Source organism: Hylobates moloch, unplaced genomic scaffold (assembly GCF_009828535.3).
Source record: "Hylobates moloch isolate HMO894 unplaced genomic scaffold, HMol_V3 SCAFFOLD_21, whole genome shotgun sequence".
Taxonomy (NCBI): Eukaryota; Metazoa; Chordata; class Mammalia; order Primates; family Hylobatidae; genus Hylobates; species Hylobates moloch.
This window is the reverse complement of record NW_026652296.1, coordinates 81999-100665: the sequence shown is the minus strand read 5'-3', so window position 1 is coordinate 100665 and position 18667 is coordinate 81999. Positions and strand designations below refer to the sequence as shown.

Sequence of the window (18667 nt, the reverse complement as noted above, 5' to 3'; positions counted from 1 at the left end):
TTACACACACACCACACACAGTTACACACACGCTACACACAGTTACATCATGCTACGATGCTATGCATAGTTACACACATGCTACACAGTTACACATGCTACACACAGTTACACACATGCTACACACATGCTGCACACAGTTACACGCTACACATGCTGCACACATGCTACAAACAGTTACACATGCTACCCACGCTACACAGTTACACACATGCTACACACAGTTACACACAAATGCTATGCACACATGCTACACACATGCTACACACACCCTACACGCAGTTACACACACGCTATACACAGTTACACATACGTGCTACACACATGCTACACACAGTTACACACACATGCTGCACAGTTACACACATGCTATTATAGTTACGCACACATGCTACACACACACAGTTACAGACACACGCTACACACACGCCCTTTTTCACCTAGGTCTGTATTTACTTCTCCATCTATCGATGTACATTGAAAAACACAAGTTCACATTGGTAACCTCTGATTCCAATTCCCACACGGGCTTCATTCTAAAGTTCTGCCTTTCGGTAGGCATAACTTGCTCTTCCAACAGTGAGAAAGCTGGTTTCCATTATCTTTAATATGTTTACTTCTTTGATCCACCTCTTTCCCCGTACCAGCACCCTCCTCACTCCACACAAGTGCTGACCCCTTGCTGAGCCTCTCTCTGCAGGCCAACCTCTGGGTCTCCACAGGCCAGCCCCACCCTCCGTTCTCGGCCTTGGTGGGGACACCTTCTCCCCTGCAAGGGCTCTGGTGCTAGGGAGCCTCGCTGGCCAGTTGCCCAGGACTTTGTGGTTCATAGGGTGTAGGACAGGACATTCCAAGTATAAGGGGCTGGTTGGCCTCCCTGTGGCCCCAGAACTGGACCTTTCTGACACTTGTGCTCACAGTGACCAGTTAGCTTCCTTTGTAGCATTGAGCATTATCTTTCTTTATCTTCATTGTTTCGCTGCTGGACCAAGCAGTATTTACCAGTGTTATATCTCATACAAGATTTTGTGGTTTGTTTTTCTTGTAGATAACGATCACCACCCCTGCCCCATGCACCGCCCTGGCCTCACTTCCCTTCCTCACTGTTCAATGCGCAGTTTTTGAGGCTGTGCATCTCTGGATTTCTTTACTCTTCTACTTCCCGTGATCAGTGTTTTGCCAGCATAGAGGGCATGCCCTGAAGTTGAATGTCAACTCCCTTAAAACTGGGAAGAGGCTTTCTCTACTGTCTGTGAACGCTGCTCTTGAGAATGTGATCCTATTCTAGTTATCAGTTTCGTTTGTGACTTTTTCCCCCTTTAAAAGCTTTTAGGGTCTTTTTCTATTCCTGGTGTTTTAAAATTTTATAGTGCTGGGCTTGGTTGGATGTGGGTCTTTTTTTATTCACTGTTATGGGTGCTTAATGGGCCTTTTAATCTAAAAATATAATTTCCTTTAGTTCTGGGGAAATTTTTTTTATCATTTAACTTACGCTTTTCCTTCCCATTTTCTTAATTCTCTCTTTCTGGAACTCCCAAATCGGGTGTCAGGCCTCACTCAGCGTTTCCTCCGTCTCTCCTATCTCTTCGTCCTTTTGTTCCCTTTTCTAGTATATTTCTTTGACTCTATCTCCCAGGTCTTCTGTTGAATTTTCATTTTGGTTTTACAATTTATTTCCAAGTTGGGGAGGATGGACACAATGGTATCAAGACTTCCCAAATAAGTCCTCCTGTCACTGTCTGGGCTGGGCCATATCTGCCCTGTCCACATGCGTCTGGAGAGTCTGTGTCCTGCCTCCTGGTCTGTCCTTGTTCCTGCTCTAACCACTGCCCACACTGTTAGTGGAGGGAGCCTGAAGGAGCCTCCTGAAACATTCATTTGCTCATCCGGTGCAGGTTCCTCCCACAGGCCAGGAGCGGTCCCAGGAACAGCTGTTATTGAGCGCCCTGGCAGTTCTCAGACTGCGGTGGGGACCTCGCTTTGAACTTTGAGAGAGAGATGCTGGACCTAGTTCTTCTGCTGCCTCCTCCAGGAGCCATGTGACATAGATGTGAGTCTGTTTGCCTCCTAGTGCCTTACCTTCCCATGTCTGGGGGTGCAGCCTGGACTTCAGGGGTGTCACCTTGGGTGTCAGAGGCTCTTTGGGTCTAGAGAGAGAATCCTGGGCTGTGGTCCCCCAGGAGTCTACTGTGACCTGTGACTGGTTTCGTGCGGGCCTTAAATTGTTTCTAAAGTTTTATTCTAACCCTTTTCTTGCTGCCTTGCTAGGCTTTGATTTAAACCCAAGTAGCAGCAAGAAGGGGATAAATGAGGGATTGAGAGAAGAAGTAGGAAAAAGTTTTTTTGTTTTGTCTTTTTTTCCTTTCGAATGGCAAGATGTAAGTTTATACTCAACCCAGGGCCCAGCTTTTCCGTTTCACTCTGCATGAGGTATGATGAAAGCTAAGAAGGCCTGCGCTCTCCAGGGAAGTGGCGGCTGGAGCAGCCACAGTGTCCCAGGACGTGGCAGGTCCAGCCAATGCGCACGACCAGGCAGAATGGGGGGTTGTTGCTGCTGCATTAGCTACCGGGTGGGATTGGCCCTGGCCATCGGTGCAGCTGCATGGATAGCTGCTGACACATCCTGACATAGCACTGGCCGAGGTGGGAGGTGAGCTTGTGCTGTTCTGGGTCACGATGCCTCCTGGCTGCACAGAGGCAGGTCACCTTCCTTTGGCCTTGTTGAATGAGTACAGCTCTAACTGCTCTGGGGAGTGGGAGGGTGCAGTGGACCCAAGAACTCTCACTCTGACCTCCATGGCCTGTCTCATATCACTCGCATGACCCATTCTCCTGTCGTATCCCTGGACCCAGCCCTCCCTGGCCTCCAGGAGCAAGGAGTGATAGGCATCCAAGGTGGTCCAGCTTGGGGTTGAGGCGCAGTGGTCCAGAGGCTGCTTCCTGCCCTATGCAAGAGTCCCCAGAGTGTCTCACTGACCATCCACATGCCACTGTTTAAAAACAGCTTTATTGGAATGTAATCTGCACATCACAGAATTCACCTATTGAAAGTATACAACTCAGTGGTTTTAGCATATAGGGTTGTGCATCTATCACCACAGCCCAATTTTAGACTGCTTTAATCATCCCAGAAAGAAACCCCATGCCCATTCACAGTCATTCTCCATTTTCTCCTCCACCAGTCCTAGGCAACCATGAATCCACTTTCTATCTCTATGAATCTGCCTGTTCTGGACATTTCATAAATATGGAATTGTTCAATATGTGGTCTTTTGTCCCTGGCCTCTTTCACTGAACACGATGTTTTTGAGATTCACCCACATTGTTGCATGTATAAGCAACTTCATTCCTTTTTATTGCCAAACACTATGCCACTGTATTTCGTATCACCCATTCAGCAGTTGATGGACATTTGGGTTTTTCCACTTTTTGGCTAGTATGAATAAAGCTGCTATAAATAGTTGTGTACAAGCCTTTATGTGGGCATATGTTTTTATTTCTCTTGTTTTTATTCTATTTTCTCATATGGTTTTATTCTAGAGTGGAATTCCTGAGTCATATAACTCTATGTTTAACATTTTGAGTAACTGCCATGCCATTTTCCAAGTGATTGTGCTATTTTATATTCGCATCAGCATTCTATGAGGGTTCTTGCCAACACTTGTTACTATCTGTTTATCTTTAAGATTACAGCCGTTTTAGTGCGATGGTATCTGAGTGTGGTTTTGATTTGCGTTTCCTGGATTACTAGCTGTTGGGCATCTCTTCGTGTGCTTATTGGCCATTTCCATGTTGTCTTTGGAGAAATGTTTGTTCAAATCCTCTGCTCATGTTAAAATTGGGTTATTTGTCTTGTTATGAGTTACGAGAGTTCTTTTGTCCAAATACAAGCTCTTTGTCAGGTTTACGATTTGCAGATATTTTCTCCCAGTCTTTGGGTTCTCTTTTCACCTTATTGACAGTGTTATTTATTTATTTTTGAGACGGAGTCTCGCTCTGTCACCCAGGCTGGAGTGCAGTGGCATGATATTGGCTCACTGCAAGCTCTACCTCCCAGGTTCAAGTGATTCTCCTGCCTCAGCCTCCCAAGTAGCTGGGACTACAGACACGCACCGCCACACCCGGCTAATTTTGTATTTTCAGTAGAGGTGGGGCTTCACCATGCTGACCAGGCTGCTCTCGAACTCCTGACCTCAAGTGATCTGCCTGCCTCAGTCTCCCAAAGTGTTGGGATTACAGGCGTGAGCCACTGCGCCCGGCCGACGGTGTTATTTTAACTCCGAAAGTTTTAAACCTTTTGAAGTCCAATATATTACTTTTTTTCTTTAATGGCTTGTAGTTTTGTTGTCATAGCTAAGAAACCATTGCTTAACCCAAAGTCGGAAAGATCTACGCCTGTGTTTTCTAGGAGTTTTGGTTCTTACATTTAGATATGTGATCCAGTGAGTGTTAATTTTTGAGAGAGGTCCAACTTCATTTTTTTTTTTTGATATCTAGTTGTCCTAGCACATTTGTTGAAAAGACAGTTTTTTTCCCATTAACTTGTTTTTGTTTCGTTGTCAAAAATCAATTGATCATCAATAGAGGGGGTTATTTCTGGACTCTCAATTCTGTCCCACTTATCTATATGCCCGTCCTTATGCTAGTAACACATTGCCTTGATTACTGCAGCTTTGTACTAAGTTTGGAAACTGAGAAGCGTGTCTTCCAACTTTGCTCTTTTTCAAAATTGTTTTGGCTAGTCTATATTCCTTGAATTGCCTTACACATTTTTAGAATGAGTTTGTCAGTTTTTGCAGACAGAACAAAACAACATAGCTGGAGAGGTCAGAAATGGTCAGATTCTGGTGAGATTTAGAAAATAACATTGGCAGGATTTGGGGCCAAGGATGACCCTCAGGGTTCTGTCTTGAGGAGCTGATGACTGAAGAGGGGAAGAGGAAAACCCCGAGTCACATAAGAAGCAGATACTGTGGCAGAGAGGAAGCAAAAAGGAGAGGGCGTCTGACATGGGGTGGCCAGGTGGCCAGGAGGAGCCCGTGCAGGTGACTGACAAGGTCGGGGCGAGTGTTTGCCACAGAAGCGGGGAACAGACACGCACTGCAGTGATGTCTAGTGGGCCCTCACGTGCCCTGTGAACATGAAGCCGCCTGTTGTTCCAGTAGAGGGATGTGGGTGGATGTGGGTGGAGGTCAACTGTGGTGGGGAGTGAGGAAGAGTCAGCAAGAAGCGTAGTTATGAAGCAGGAGATGGAGAGGGGGCTGGGCAGGGACGTGCCGTCCAAAGAGACTGTGTTTTTAAATATGGATGCCTCAAGCCTGTTGAAGAGTTGGGAAGAGTAGTTCAATATTCCAGAAGAATGGAGGGAAGAGTTGATATTCCCGGGAACTTTAACTGACAGTGGGAAGGAGGTGGGTATAAAGTCCAGATGGACAAGCCGGCTCAGCAGGGAGGCAAGACTCCATCTCCTGTGCTGGAGACGGAGGAGGGCTGGGGGGGTGCATGGGAGAATGGAGGTATGGGCTCCTCTCAAGTGACTACCCTTCCACTCTTTGCTGAGGGGCAGGTGGTAACAGCTCCTGGCCCCAAAGGCAGCCCTAGTTACCAGAGATGCAAAACCTGTGAAGACTGAAAACATTTGGCTTTCCACACTTACCACCTGGCCTGTCACTCAGTCTTCCTGTTATTTTGTTCTTGTTTTCAGAGTGGGGAGGTTTTGCACAGTGGAAGGGGGTCGGGTTGCCAGGGCTGGAGCGGATCAGAGCTAACCGCCACAGGGACTCCCACCCGGAGGTCCAGGGGATGCACCATGGGGGCAGGTGGGCTCAGGCCAGATTCCAGGCCACCCAGCCAGCATGAAAGCAGCCAAGGTCGCCTGTGGGGGGTCCCCCATGGGGTTGTGTGTGGAGTGGCCACAGTGCCAGTGCAAGGAGGAAGTGTATGCTGGCAGTGGGTCAGCCGGCAGCTGGGGTGTTAGCTCTGGGACAAGGGGGCTCTCCTTGCCATGACGACAGAAGGAAACCTTGGGGCAGGCCAGCAGCACTGCCTGGGAAGAGCCCAACAGAGTACTGGCTGTCAGTGCAAACGTCCTGTCTGGGGCCTGGGTCAGGCTGGTCTCCAGTTTGCAGTGCTGCTGAGTTGGAAAAAGAGGGCTTCATTAGGAGAAGACAGACGAGAGGCTGCAGCTCAGCTCTGCACATCTCCCTGGCCTGTGCTGGAGTCTCTGGCCAGTGAGGGGTGGTTCCCTCTCCTCTGGAACTTTGTGCATCAATCTCAGCTGAGCAGGCCCTGTTTGTTTACTGAGTTTTTCTGCCCACCAGAGCCCCATAAAAGTGAGCCTGGGGCCACTGTGGGGACAGATGTGGGGGTGACCTTGAGCAGGCAGGACTCCAGGTGCAAAGATGTCGGGTCCCTAGAGAAGGGTCCCAGCTAGCGCTGCCCTCTGGGTGCTGGGAGCTGATCCCGAGAGGCTTGTTTTCCGAGAGACGTACTCAGGATGTAGCTATCTCTGATGTTCCGTTTCCCATCTGCATCGACGAGCAGGGATTCAGATTAACTCACGAGAAACTTAGTAACCCAAGAGAAAAGGCTCGTCTGGATGAAAACCTCCACGTCACTTCAGATTCCCGACAAGAGAGGCCACGGTGATGACAACAGCGCTGACCTCCTCATGGGTTCACTTCCAGGCTTCGTCCGTGCGTGTCTCTCCATCTCCAAATAATTCTTCCCCTCCCACTTTATGGGTGAAGAACTTCAGTCTCAGAGAGGGTAGTGACCTGCTGCTCAGGTCTGAGTTGGCGGCAGTGCCCTGTGTGAGCTTTGGGGACCCTTGTTCCTACCACAGAGTGTCCATGGAGCAGCATGACTTCTGGAAGGGCGTCTTTATGGAACACCTCCACGTTTCTGTGGAGAGTTTTCCTGTAGGATCGTCGTTTGCTGCCAAGACATTTCCTGGAGAAGGGAGGCTAAATCTTGTCAGGGTTGAGCCGGGTCCTCAGGTCCTCATAAAGGAGGGTCTAAGCTTGGGGGTTTGTGCTTTGATTACTTGTGTGCTCTGTATCCCAGGGGTGTGGCACGAAGGCTTTCAGCAGGTGCCATTCTGCTCTTTTGTCCAGAGAAGCTCAGTGGCTTTGCTGCCTCAGGGAGGCAGGAGGGGCTCTTTGGAGGAGCAGTTGATCCCGGGATGCTGCTGCTTTTCCTGAGCAGATATGGGGCCTCAGGGCCTCGGGACGTCAGAGCCCAGGGCTGACTGACCTAGGCACAGGAGTGTAAGGGACGTGGGCCATGAAGAATTCCACATGAATGTGGAATTCAAATGAAGAATCTTCCGTATTTCCAGACTCCCACGGGTGAGTGTGGGTGGAGAAGCCCCAGTGAGCTGGTTCTCTCCCACCAAACAAAACTGGAGGTCCCTTTGCAGAGACTCTTGCAGTTCATGTCCACATGGCTGTGCTGAGAAGCAGGAGAGACTCAGAGCAGAACTCAGGGGAGTCACACTCGGGAGAGGCAGCGTCTCCTCTGGAGTGCACAGACCTTATGTCCTTCGCTCCAGCTGTCAGCCAGACATGCCCCAGTTGTCGTGCATATTTACATATGTAACGGTAACGAGAAATTCTGCTTGAGCCTTACCAATCAGCCCAGTGAGCAGGTTTCTGCAGCATCTTGTCTCCTGGGGTAGATACTGAGAAAGTGAGCCCTGTGCACTTTGGGGCCTTGTCTCTCAGCTTCTGTTGTCACATAAAAAAAGAGACACACAGAGGACCGCATGCCCCATGTTCAAAGTGTGAAGCACACTCCCCAGCTGATATGATTCTTGTCGGTTCACTTATGGAATCTTCTAATATGTTTTTCCTCCCTATATGCCACATCCCTGTCATAGAGTTGAGAATTGGATTACCTGGTGGGCAGGCTGGGCCCCAGTTCGAGGCACCTCACACTGGCTCAGTGCAGATGACCAGTGGCAGATGGGAACCCAGGGGGCCTAGAGATCTTGGGTTATAGGGAAACTCCCGCAGCTCCCTCCTCACTAGTCCAGGCACCGGAGCATGCGGTGGGAGCCCTGTCATCTCAGCGATGGCCTGCGGGTGACTTACAGCTCAATGAGGGGAGGCACAGACTAGGTGCATACAGTAGGTGCCGAATCTGAGTGGTTTTATTCATTCCTCTGAAGACCTCATATTATGCTGTCTCCTTGACGACCAAATCTGCTTTCCCCTGTGTTTATGCTCCAGAAGGTAATCCGAAGCCCGGTAATGGGATGGAAGCATTTCCAGATAAGAAGAGGGTGCTGTGGCCAGAGCCGCAGGGCTGCCTGGGGCCAGGAGTGGCCAGAATCCTAGAGAGGAATTGCATTTGGGGACGCACATCAAAAACAGGAGGAAAAGAAAGAAAGTGGGTGGGAATAGTGTGCCTTCGGCAGAATCCAAACTCACTTCCAAGGGAAGCCAGAGCAGAACGCGAGAATATTCATTTCCTGTTTCATTGTTGGTTACTTAATGACCTTCCTTTGAAATGCTGCAGTTATGTAGAAAGCAGGTTGTCATGGAAACGGGGAGTGACGTGCAGGGAATAGGTACACAATGCATTTCTTTGTCATGTCCAGCTGATGCATTCAGCCTCTGCTCAGACATGGGAATTTATGTGAGGAATTAAATATTAACTGGAGGCATTGCCCTGGAGAGAGGCAGAAACACAGGGTGAGAAAAGATTTTGGAAACCAGGGCAAAGAGCGTGCTGGGCCCCCGGGATCCTGCAGGGGGCAAAGCTGATTTGAGACCACGGGTGGATCTGACTTTCTTCACTCAGTGGGCTCCAGAGAAGTCGTGCGAAACAATCTTCTTTTTCAAATGCATATGTCCTGTGCGTGCTTTTGAGGGGCGGAAGGATCTGGTTGAAATGCGAATGATTACTCATTGGTCAGCTCGTTTTCAAAGTTGGAGAGGTGAAATGCCAAGTTTTCTCAAGGTGGCTGTCAGCTGCCTTGTCCCAGCCCTCTCTGGTGGCCGTGGTTGTCAGTGGGAACCAACACCTACCCAAGGCATGTTCCATGAAACGGCACCAGAGCTGGGACAACGGTGCAGGGGACTGTAGGTGCTGGAAGACTCCAAGGAGGCTCCCGAGTCAGAAAGAAATTGTCTCTTGTCCCTGAAACAGCCATGGAGCCATGACCTTGTCTGCTTTTCCAGTGGATTCCAGGAAATAGGGATTGAATATATGATGTTTAAAAAAGTGTCCCAAGTTTCTCACTTTCTCCCCTTGAGCCAGCACGGCTGGCACCCACCAAGCTTTCCTTTTCTGACCTTGAACCTTTTTAAACCCTCAGAAAATGAGTTCCGGGGTGAGCTGCTAAATCAGAGGTGGACACACGGAGGCAAGGCCAGCAGCTGCAGGACCTCAAGACACCTTCTGGGCAGACACTGCAAGGTGAGGCATGAGAGGGCAGCCCCTGTCACAGGGCCCCACCCCATGGCTGCCTGCACAAAGCCTCTCTTCAGCTGCAGGCATGAAGCATGGAGGCAACTTTTGGTCTGATCCTCACCAGAGTCCAGGTTAGGTGAAGGGTAAATGGAGACTAGGATCGGCAATGATCTGGTCACTTTAAAATTAAGGGAAGAAAAATGACTCTGAGTAGATCAAAACTAAAATGTGACCCCAGGCTGGGCCCGGTGGCTCACACCTGTAATCCCAGTACTTTGGGAGGCTGAGGCAGGTGGATCACTGGAGGTCAAGAATTCAAGACCAGCCTGGCCAACATGGTCAAACCCCGTCTTTACTAAAAATGCAAAAATTAGCCGGGCATGGTGGCACACGCCTGTAATCCCAGCTACTGGGAAAGCTGAGGCAGGAGAATCACTTGAACCTGGGAGGCGGAGGTTGCAGTGACCCAAGATTGTACCACTGCATTCCAGCCTGGGTGACAGAGCAAGACTCCGTCTCAGAAATCAAGCAAGCAAGCAAACAAAAAAACCCACCAAAATGAAAATGTGACCCCAGAGTCTCACTTCCCTGCTTTGAGGTATGATCACATCTGGGCTCTGTGACGTGCCTGAGCAACGGTTCTCTATTCACCCTGCATTTACCTGGGCAGGCTGAGAATCCCAACAGGATCTGACAGCAGAGATTGCTGGCAGGAACTTATGAAGTCTGTTGGCCTTGTTTTATTTCGATCTTCCTAAGGGGAGGCAGATGGTGCAAGCCCTCCTTATACCTTCCCAGGGTGTAAGATCTCCCCTCGGGGACACTCCCAAACTGTGATGTCACATGTGCTTACAGCCACTGTTCTCCACCACCAACCCTCTAATTCTAGAACTTCCCACCAATACTCTCTGGATGAGGCCAGGTCCCCAGGGTCAGGTGACCCTCACAGCTGGAAGGAGAGGCTGACAACAGGCTTAGGTTGAAGCCCTTCCCAAAGATCGGATTCTGACCTTTCTCTTTTTTTTGCATGTAGATGCTCTCCAGCAAGGATCCAGCTGTGACTCAGGGCATGGCTCAAGGACAGTGATGGCGTAGGGTGTAGGCGAGGAGGGCTATGCAGTTGCAGTGGGAACTTCATTTGGGGGTGCTCTTCTTTTACTCTCAAAACCCAACCTTTGTCTTTTGAATCTGGTGGTGAGAATGTACATTTTAATGGGTCTGTTATAGATACCTTGTTAAGCACCTCCGCTCATATTTTGGCTCCCACAGGATTCTCAGTGCTCTGCTGATCCATATTGGAGCCTGAGGCACAAGGAAGAGTTGGTAATATTGATCCTGTCTTTATTTAAAGTTTTGGTATCTTGTTTATTAGGGGTTTTTTGCATCATGTTGATGTTTCAAAATATTGAATTAAAATATTATTTATCTTGATCATTGAGTTTTTGGCCTCATTCCCCTCACCCTACCCCAAATCCTGAGGATTCACATAGCGCTGTACTGGCATGAGATCATGTGAGCATGAAAGTTACTTGATTTGAGGCCAGGGGCTCTGCATGCAGTGTTATCTACAAATGTCTAGTGCCATGTCAGGGGTGAGTAGGAAGATTTTTTTGAGACAGAGTCTCGCTCTGTCACCCAGGCTGGAGTTCAGTGGCGCAATCTCGGCTCACTGCAAGCTCCGCCTCCCGGGTTCACGCCATTCTCCTGCCTCAGCCTCTCCGAGTAGCTGGGACTACAGGCGCCCGCCACCACGCCCGGCTAATTTTTTTTAATATTTTTTAGTAGAGACGGGGTTTCACCGTGGTCTCGATCTCCTGACCTCGTGATTCGCCTGCCTCGGCCTCCCAAAGTGCTGGGATTACAAGCGTGAGCCACCGCGCCCGGCCGAGTAGGAAGATTTTTGTCTCCCCCTGGCCCAGGCATGACAAACTCAGAGTTTGGGACCTACCATGGACAACCCATGGCTGTTCAAAGTGCTGCTCCTGTGAACAAAGCCAGGGTCCCATGCCCAGGTCCTCGTGGCATCACCGGCTCTTTCATCACTGCTTACTTCCCTTCATTTCTTGCAGATAGGGCCTGAGTTACTGCTCTGAATAGAGAAGCTAAGATGAAAAGTGTGCCAGAGAAGGCGAGAGGATGAGAAAGGGTCGACTGCCTAGAGGACAGTGGGGCAGGTGCAGGTAGAATCTCCTGACTAAGGAGGCTGAGGAGGGTGGCAGCAGAGGGGATGAGCCATGGTCACAGTGTGAGAATGTAACACAGCCACAGCAGCATTGGGGTCAGCCTTCCAGAGGCTGGCTTAGGACAGGAGATGGGTGAGGTGAGGAGCCAGCATGAGAGGGCAGTGAACACACAAACCTTGTGCAGGGGACCGTGACAGCCTGCGACATGCCTCTGAGTTCAGCACCAGGCCTGTGGACAGCTCAGGACTGGCTGGAAGGGGCTGCCAGAAAAGTCAGGTGGTGGTTTGCAGGCACCGATGGTAGCTCCTCAACCCCCTTCTTGCAAAACATTCAGAGATACGGAATCAAGGAAAAGATCAGTTGCATGGCCATTCAGCCAACCCTTTTTCCTGCCACCCAGGGCAGGGGGTGCCTCTGGCAAGGACTACTGGATAGAGGCTCCTGCAAGGGAAGGAGCTGCCACTGGGTATGGCCCTTCTGGCCTCTCTTTATGTTGTTGGATTCTACCCTGGGTGGGTATAAATTCCATTTATGCTGGAGTTTTTAACAGACGGTTGCAGATATGGCTGCTTCATCAGGGTATCCATTATGTAGCTCTAATTTTTGATTTGGGAGAGAAGTGAGCAAGTATCCCATGCTTAGAGCTGTCAAGAGAACCCTTCTCAGACATGTGTTAGATGATGCCCCATGGAGGTGTCCTTTCTGTACCCCAAGGAGGAGGCTGGTCTATGCTGCTGAATTTGTCAGGAGAATTTCAGAATTTCAGACATGCAACAAGACATCACCCAATGTGGGGACAGAAGTGTCTCTGCAAGAAACCAAGGGTACTGTGATGGCTGCCAGTGGGGTTCAGGGGTGAGGGCATATGGTTTAGCCTCAGAGAGCAAGAGAGTGGAAAGCAGGATGTGTGCTGAGGCCACCGACTTTCTATATCTGTTCTGTGGGCTGAGCTGGCAGACAGGTCCATGCTCCAAAGAAAGGGAAGGGAAGGGCTGTGGACGCAGCAGATGATCCTCCTGGGATACTCGGGAGGGGAGCAACGCAAATGCTTGAATGCTGCTCTTAGATCGTTGAGTGGGAACGTGGATCTTCACCCCTGCCTCCCTGGGGTGATGTACAAACCTTGGGATGCCAGGCTGGTGCCCCTCAGGGCCAGGACACCATCCTGCTGGGGCCAGGCTTCAGCCAGGATTCTGTCCTTTGACCCGCCCCAGGCCGTTGGTACAGAAGGGATGTGATGGGGGTTGAGGGAGGAAGCTGTTCAGCTCTGAGGGCCCTGGCCTGGGAGGAAGCATGAAAAAGGAATGAAAGAGGCAGAGAGAGACAGAGAGGGAGTCAGTGAGTGAGCGAGGAGAAATGGGTGTCCCTGACCTGGGGCCCGGGAAGGAGTGGGGAGACACAGCCTCTGGGGGCAAAGGTGGAAGTTGGCACAAAGCCTGTTGGGCTTCATGGAAAATCTCCAACCGTGACATCTTTGGAAGTTGAGTCTCCCATTTCCCCTTAGAGGTTAGACACGAGTGGTTTGCTACTGGCTATGTTTCTGGGTTCTTTTCATTTTTTAGTTTTTTTGAGATGGAGTCTTGCTCTGTCACCTAGGCTGGAGTGCAGTGGTGCAATCTCAGCTCACCTCAACCTTCGCCTCGCGAGTTCAGGCGATTCTCCTGCCTCAGCCTCCCAGATAGCTGGGACTACAGGTGGCCACCACCACACCTGGCTAATTTTTGTATTTTTAGTAGAGTTAGGTTTCACCATGCCTGCCTCAGCCTCCCAAAGTGCTGGGATTACAGGCGTGAGCCACCACACCCAGCCCTGTTTCTGGGTTCTGAGTGTATTTGTCACAGCTGCAGCCTGAGTCCAGATTCCTCTGCAGGTTTCAAGACTGCTTACTGCATTGGCTTGTTTTGGTTCCTGAGTTTGTAAACACCCAACTCAGGGCACTCTGGCTTGGCAAGGCCAGCACGCAGATGAGTCTGGAAAAGGGGCTGGTCTTCGTAGCATGTCATGGTGAGAACTATGTGTGTGTGTGTATATATATATATAGTATATATATACACACACACACATAGTATATATATATACTTTTTTTTTTGAGACGGAGTCTCACTCTATCACCCAGGCTGGAGTGCAGTGGTGCAATCTCGGCTCACTGCAACCTCCGCCTCCCAGGTTCAAGTGATCCTCCTGCCTCAGCCTCTCAAGTAGCTGAGATTACAGGCACACGCCACCACGCCCGACTAATTTTTGTATTTTCAGTAGAGATGTGGTTTCACCCTGTTGGCCAGGCTGGTCATGAACTCCTGACCTCAAGTGATCCACCTGCCTCAGCCTCTCAAAGTGCTGGGATTACAGACATGAGCCACCGCACCCGGCCAGAACTATGTATATTTTCAAATGAGCTGACATGATTAATGCTGACTTTACTAAAAAGAAATATAAAACAGAACAAAGCAAAACACACTTTTGAGAGACTGCTTTTATATGGCACTAAGAAAGCAAGTTCAATGGATGGACAAAGAGACAGTTCTCTTGGGTTAACGTGGCAATGTACAACGTATTTGCGTTTACGAATTATTCTCCTCCCCATAGTTTTCATGGTTTTCCTATTGAAGGCAGAACTATTGAAATATTAATTAGAGCCTCAAGACATGCTCGCAGTGGCAGAATCAAGCTGGCATTTGGAGAAACAGAGCAGACGTTCTTGAGAAAGGTTGCCGGCCCAGCAGTGAGAGTGGGTGATGGGGTCGTTCTGCCTTTTCACTCTCAAGGGGAGAGGGGACTGGGCTATTTCCAGGTTGCACAAAAAAGGGACCTGGTTGGCTTGTGTTTGGAACAAGTAAAGTGTGTTTTAAAAATCAATGAAAGATTGAGAAGTGTTTAATTTTCTTTGCGTCATTGAGCTGCCCTTTAGGGCCCAGCTGTCATTGTGTGGTGGGGGCAAAAGGTCTGGGGGGCTGCCGCCCAGTGATCACCAAGGTGAGCCTGGGTGGTGCTGGGCACAGGGCCGCCCCCAGCACCCGCTCTCCATCTACCACATCGTGGTGCCAATCTTGCGGCAGGAGGAGAGCAGAGAACTCACCTCTGAAGTGCTTTGACTTCTTTCGAAAAGAAAAGTGATGTAAATCAAGCAGTGCTGGTTTTGTCCAGATGCTTTCGCATCAGCTGGCACTGCTGATTTCAAACAGCTCAGAAACCAGTGTCCCAAGTCACCCAGCTCTTACGGATTCATTCTCATATTAAAGAGCCTGGTTTTTTTTTCTTTGGTAGCAGTTTTTTTCCCTTTAAAAATCAAAGCTGCATGCACCTAAGAGAACTTCTCGCTTATTGACCAGTCAATGCAGATAAATTGCAAATGGTAAGGTGCTCAGCAGAAGGAGCGGCAGAGCTGTCAGCTTCATCAACGGGAGCTCACAGTTTTCAAGCAGCGCCCATTACACATCCCTGCAACCCTCTCTATTCTCTGCTCTTTGAATAATTTATCTGCAGGACATCCAAATTGCCAAGGCACGCTTTAACCTAGCAGAATGCTTGCCAATATCCTCGGGAAAACTGGCAAAAATAAATAAATAAATAAAATAGAGCCGTAGATTGCATTTCAGCTGAGTGCAGGCACTGCGCAATCAGACGCATCAGCCCCATTGTACGTCCTGCATCGGAAGGCATTGCGCACGGGCCCAGAGCAGACGACATTTGAAGGCTTATAAATGTAATGAAGTCCCTGTGACACCTGCTCCTCTCTCACTTTAAATGTGAGCCATTGGTCCATGGGGAACCTCCGCTTTAAAAACAGAAATTGTAGTAATTGTCTTCCGTTCTATTGGAAGGCTGTAATAAACGCACGGCTCACAGCACCGTGCTTCACGGCCCGGAGTCGACAGGTTGCTTAAATTACCCAGGTTTGATTTTTCTTCCTTAACAAATCAGATACATCATTGTATGTTAGTGCTGCTGCATGGGGGAGGTTCCATTTGCAAATTTCATCTTACTAATTGGGGGAATTCCTTTTTCTTTCTTCCCAGGTGGTACTGTAGACATTTGTCTCTTGCTGGTTTTCAGGAACGAAAGCCCCATTTAAGACGTGGGGGCTTCTGAGCCCCCCTCCTGCTGCCTCTCTTCCTTTCTTCTGCTACTTCTTTCCACTCCCCTGCTTTCCCTTTGACTACCTCACGCATAGAGCCCTGGCAGCTCTGGTGTCTGCTGCCTCCCCTTCCTGGCCACAGGTGATGGTGGTGGAGTCCAGCGCTCTCCTCTTGGGCCTCCCCTGTCCAGATAGAGGTGCCCTCCCCGGCCTGGTGTGGCTCCCCAGGGAGAATGTTTTGCATAGCATGGAGTGTGTGGGATTTACCTGCCTGCCCAGATTTGTCATGGGTGACACAGGACAAGGATGCTGTGTGTGACCCTCACCACCACCCGACATGTCCTTTCTGTGATTGTCACCCTCCTGGGGGCTCCCCCATGGCTCCCTCGCAGGACAATGCTGTGGGCAGCGTCCTCATAGAGGCTGGTCAGATTCAAGGATCACAGGTGGGGAGGGACACCCATGGGCTCAGGCAAGGCAGCCAGGCCCTCAAGGCCCGGAGAACATGTGGGCTGGGGCCGCTCCAGGTTGCCTGTTTCTCACGGGATGACCCTGGTGCGTGAGGGGCATTAAAGCCTTCTGCTGTAGTGGGAAGAAAGGGCCCATGGGAAGCTGTGCTCTGGGGACACGTTGGGGTCAGAAGCCATTGGATGACCTGGAGTTGCCGCTGGTGGCTGAGTGTGGTGAGCGACCTGCCCTGATGCCTCAGCACCCTCCTGGCCGGGTGAGCAGTGGGTGCTGCTCTGTGTTGGGCCAGGAGGCCCTCATGGATAAAACACGGACATTCGTCAGGCTTCAGTGGGGCAGGGCCCACGCCTCAGCACTTGTTGGCAGGTGAAAACCTGGGGGCAGTGGGAGGGCACGGTGCACTGTACCCTCCTTGCCGAGGGCGGGGACATGCTGATGGGACACTTCCAAGCCTTGTAGAAGGTCCTTTCTCTACACCCTCCCACCTGCTGCACCTGGCCCCAGGCCTTTCTTGTCCTGTGAGCCCATCCTTGTCATTCTGTGCCCAAAATCACCTTTGCTGTCAAAGCTTGAGCCAGAAAATGGCCAGACATTCCTGATGGCTCTGACTCCAGAGGCACTGGCTGGGTTTTCTTGTTAACATCATGGTTTTTTGCTTGCAGATGAGCTTAGAAAATGAAGACAAGCGAGCTCGCACCCGATCCAAGGCCCTGCGAGGTGAGTGCCGCCCTCCCCTCCTCTGGGGCTGTAAATGCCACTTTCCTCCGCGGTCTTCCTCAGGAGCACAAACCCCGAACCACACGTGTGCAGAGATGCCCTGAGGACCTCAGGCCTCTTCAGCCTTGTTCATCCTCAGGGCTGCTGAGCTTTGAAGCTGGCATCTAAGAGGGCTGCCGAGGGGCCTTTGGCCCAGATAAGCCTGCCTTGAGGGCAGAAATGTAGAGGCGGACTCAGCTCCATGGAGTGGGAGTAGCAAGGCTCAGTTACGGGACCCTTCTGTTTGGAAATGAGAGGCCGCCAGCCTTCCACCGCCATCCTCCTTCCTTCCCAGGAGATCGGTCTTGGTGCTGATGGGGAATAGGAGGTTGCTGGGTTGAGCTGGAAGTGCAGTGGGAGGAGAGGGGGCCGAGGCCTTGCTCACTCTGCTGAGATCTGAGCCCCAACCCCTGGCCAGACTTACCTCCCTGATACTGGTGGGGGCTTCCTGTTGTTCCCAAGCATCTCAGGTGTGCCTGCCCTGGTCAGAGCCACGTGCATCTTTGCAGCCATCACTGAAGGACCAGTAACTTGGTCCAGTTGTTCTCTTCTCTGTCCAGCTTGATCTGGTGGTTTGTGTTTCCTGCCAAAAGCTGACTTCTATCTGCAATTAGAGAAAGAGTTACCATCCCTGGCCACGAGGTCCCAGAGAGCCTGTCTGAGCTGGAGTGTCTGTCCCACTCGGCAAAACTGCCGGGCTGCTCAGGGGAGCTTCTGGGGCAGCACCGGGCTTGGGGAGCCCCTCACTCTGCTGACCTTGGAGGACTCTCTGGGACGTCAGGAAAGGGTGAGGGCCCCGGGGAAACCGCTCAGGTCTCACTGAGATTTGCCTCCACTTGTCCTTGGCAATCCTCTCGGCTGTTTAACTTAGTTTATGCTGTTAGGGCAATGAGCCTTTAAAATCACAATTCCCACATGTTTTCCCTGTTTCTCTCTTTTTCCCAGGACCCCCGGAGGCCACAGCTGCAGACCTCAGGTAAGGAACCCTTCCTGTTAGCACCGAGTGTCGTCTATGTGCCTGTGACCCTGGAGATACCCTAAATGTCCCAAACGGGGTCTTCTTGGATTGACCAAACACCCCTGGTGAGCCCCTGCTTTCCCTAAGGAGACTGCCTTTCTCCTGGCCACGTGTCCAGCTGTCTTGGCCCCATCTCTATGCGTTCTCACCTCTGTCCTGGCCCCGTCATGTGGCGCCCCAGCATCATGGCAAGGACACGGATGTGCCCACATCTGGTCACCACGAGGACCTGGACTGTCACTGCGGTCCCCCAAACCAAAAACGAACCGCTCTCTTAGCGGACCCTCACAAGTGCTTCTGTGTCAGATGGTTGGAGGCCCAGTTCGGGGATGAGATGAGAGAAGGGGGTCTTCTACATCCTGAGTCTTCCATTGGCTCAGGGTGCAAACAGCAGTTCTGTGTGCTGGTGACGTGGCTGGCTGAGCTCTGTGACCGTTTCCTTCCTGCTTCTTAGGGTACAGATTCTCAGGGCAGGGACCATCATATTGTTCAGCATACAATCGAAGAGTGGATGGCTTCTGCCAATCAGGAAAATGAGAGGACTGCAAAGTTCACTTTGTAAACCTTTCGCAGAGGTGGGACAGGAAGACAGTGTCCCTCTGACACTTGAGGCCCCGTAACTTGGAGATGAAGGGGGAGGACTACGGGAGGGAGTTGGGGTGCTGCAAGCCCCAGGCTCTGCGTCAGTCACACATCACAGTCTTGGTCTCTGGAAAGGTCCTGGAAGCACGGCCTGGTGATGTTATTATC

General features: G+C 50.7%; 1 protein-coding gene across 11 annotated transcripts in view; it reads left to right on the top strand.

Moving 5' to 3' along the window:
- Window positions 1-18667, top strand: part of MYT1 (myelin transcription factor 1) — a 110827-nt gene that overhangs the window by 52766 nt on the left and 39394 nt on the right. For 9 of the 11 annotated variants that reach the window (XR_009211456.1, XM_032143297.2, XM_058432877.1 and 6 more), the window contains 3 exons: window positions 9323-9423; window positions 16806-16860; window positions 17845-17875. Coding sequence is in view for 10 of the 11 variants with exons in the window: in XM_058432877.1 (XP_058288860.1) it covers window positions 9323-9423; window positions 16806-16860; window positions 17845-17875 (187 nt within the window). In the remaining variant the exon portion in view is untranslated. Of the gene's footprint in view, window positions 1-1895; window positions 2051-9322; window positions 9424-16805; window positions 16861-17844; window positions 17876-18667 lie in introns of all 11 variants that reach the window. The other 2 variants (XM_058432879.1, XM_058432880.1) reach the window with 1 other exon arrangement.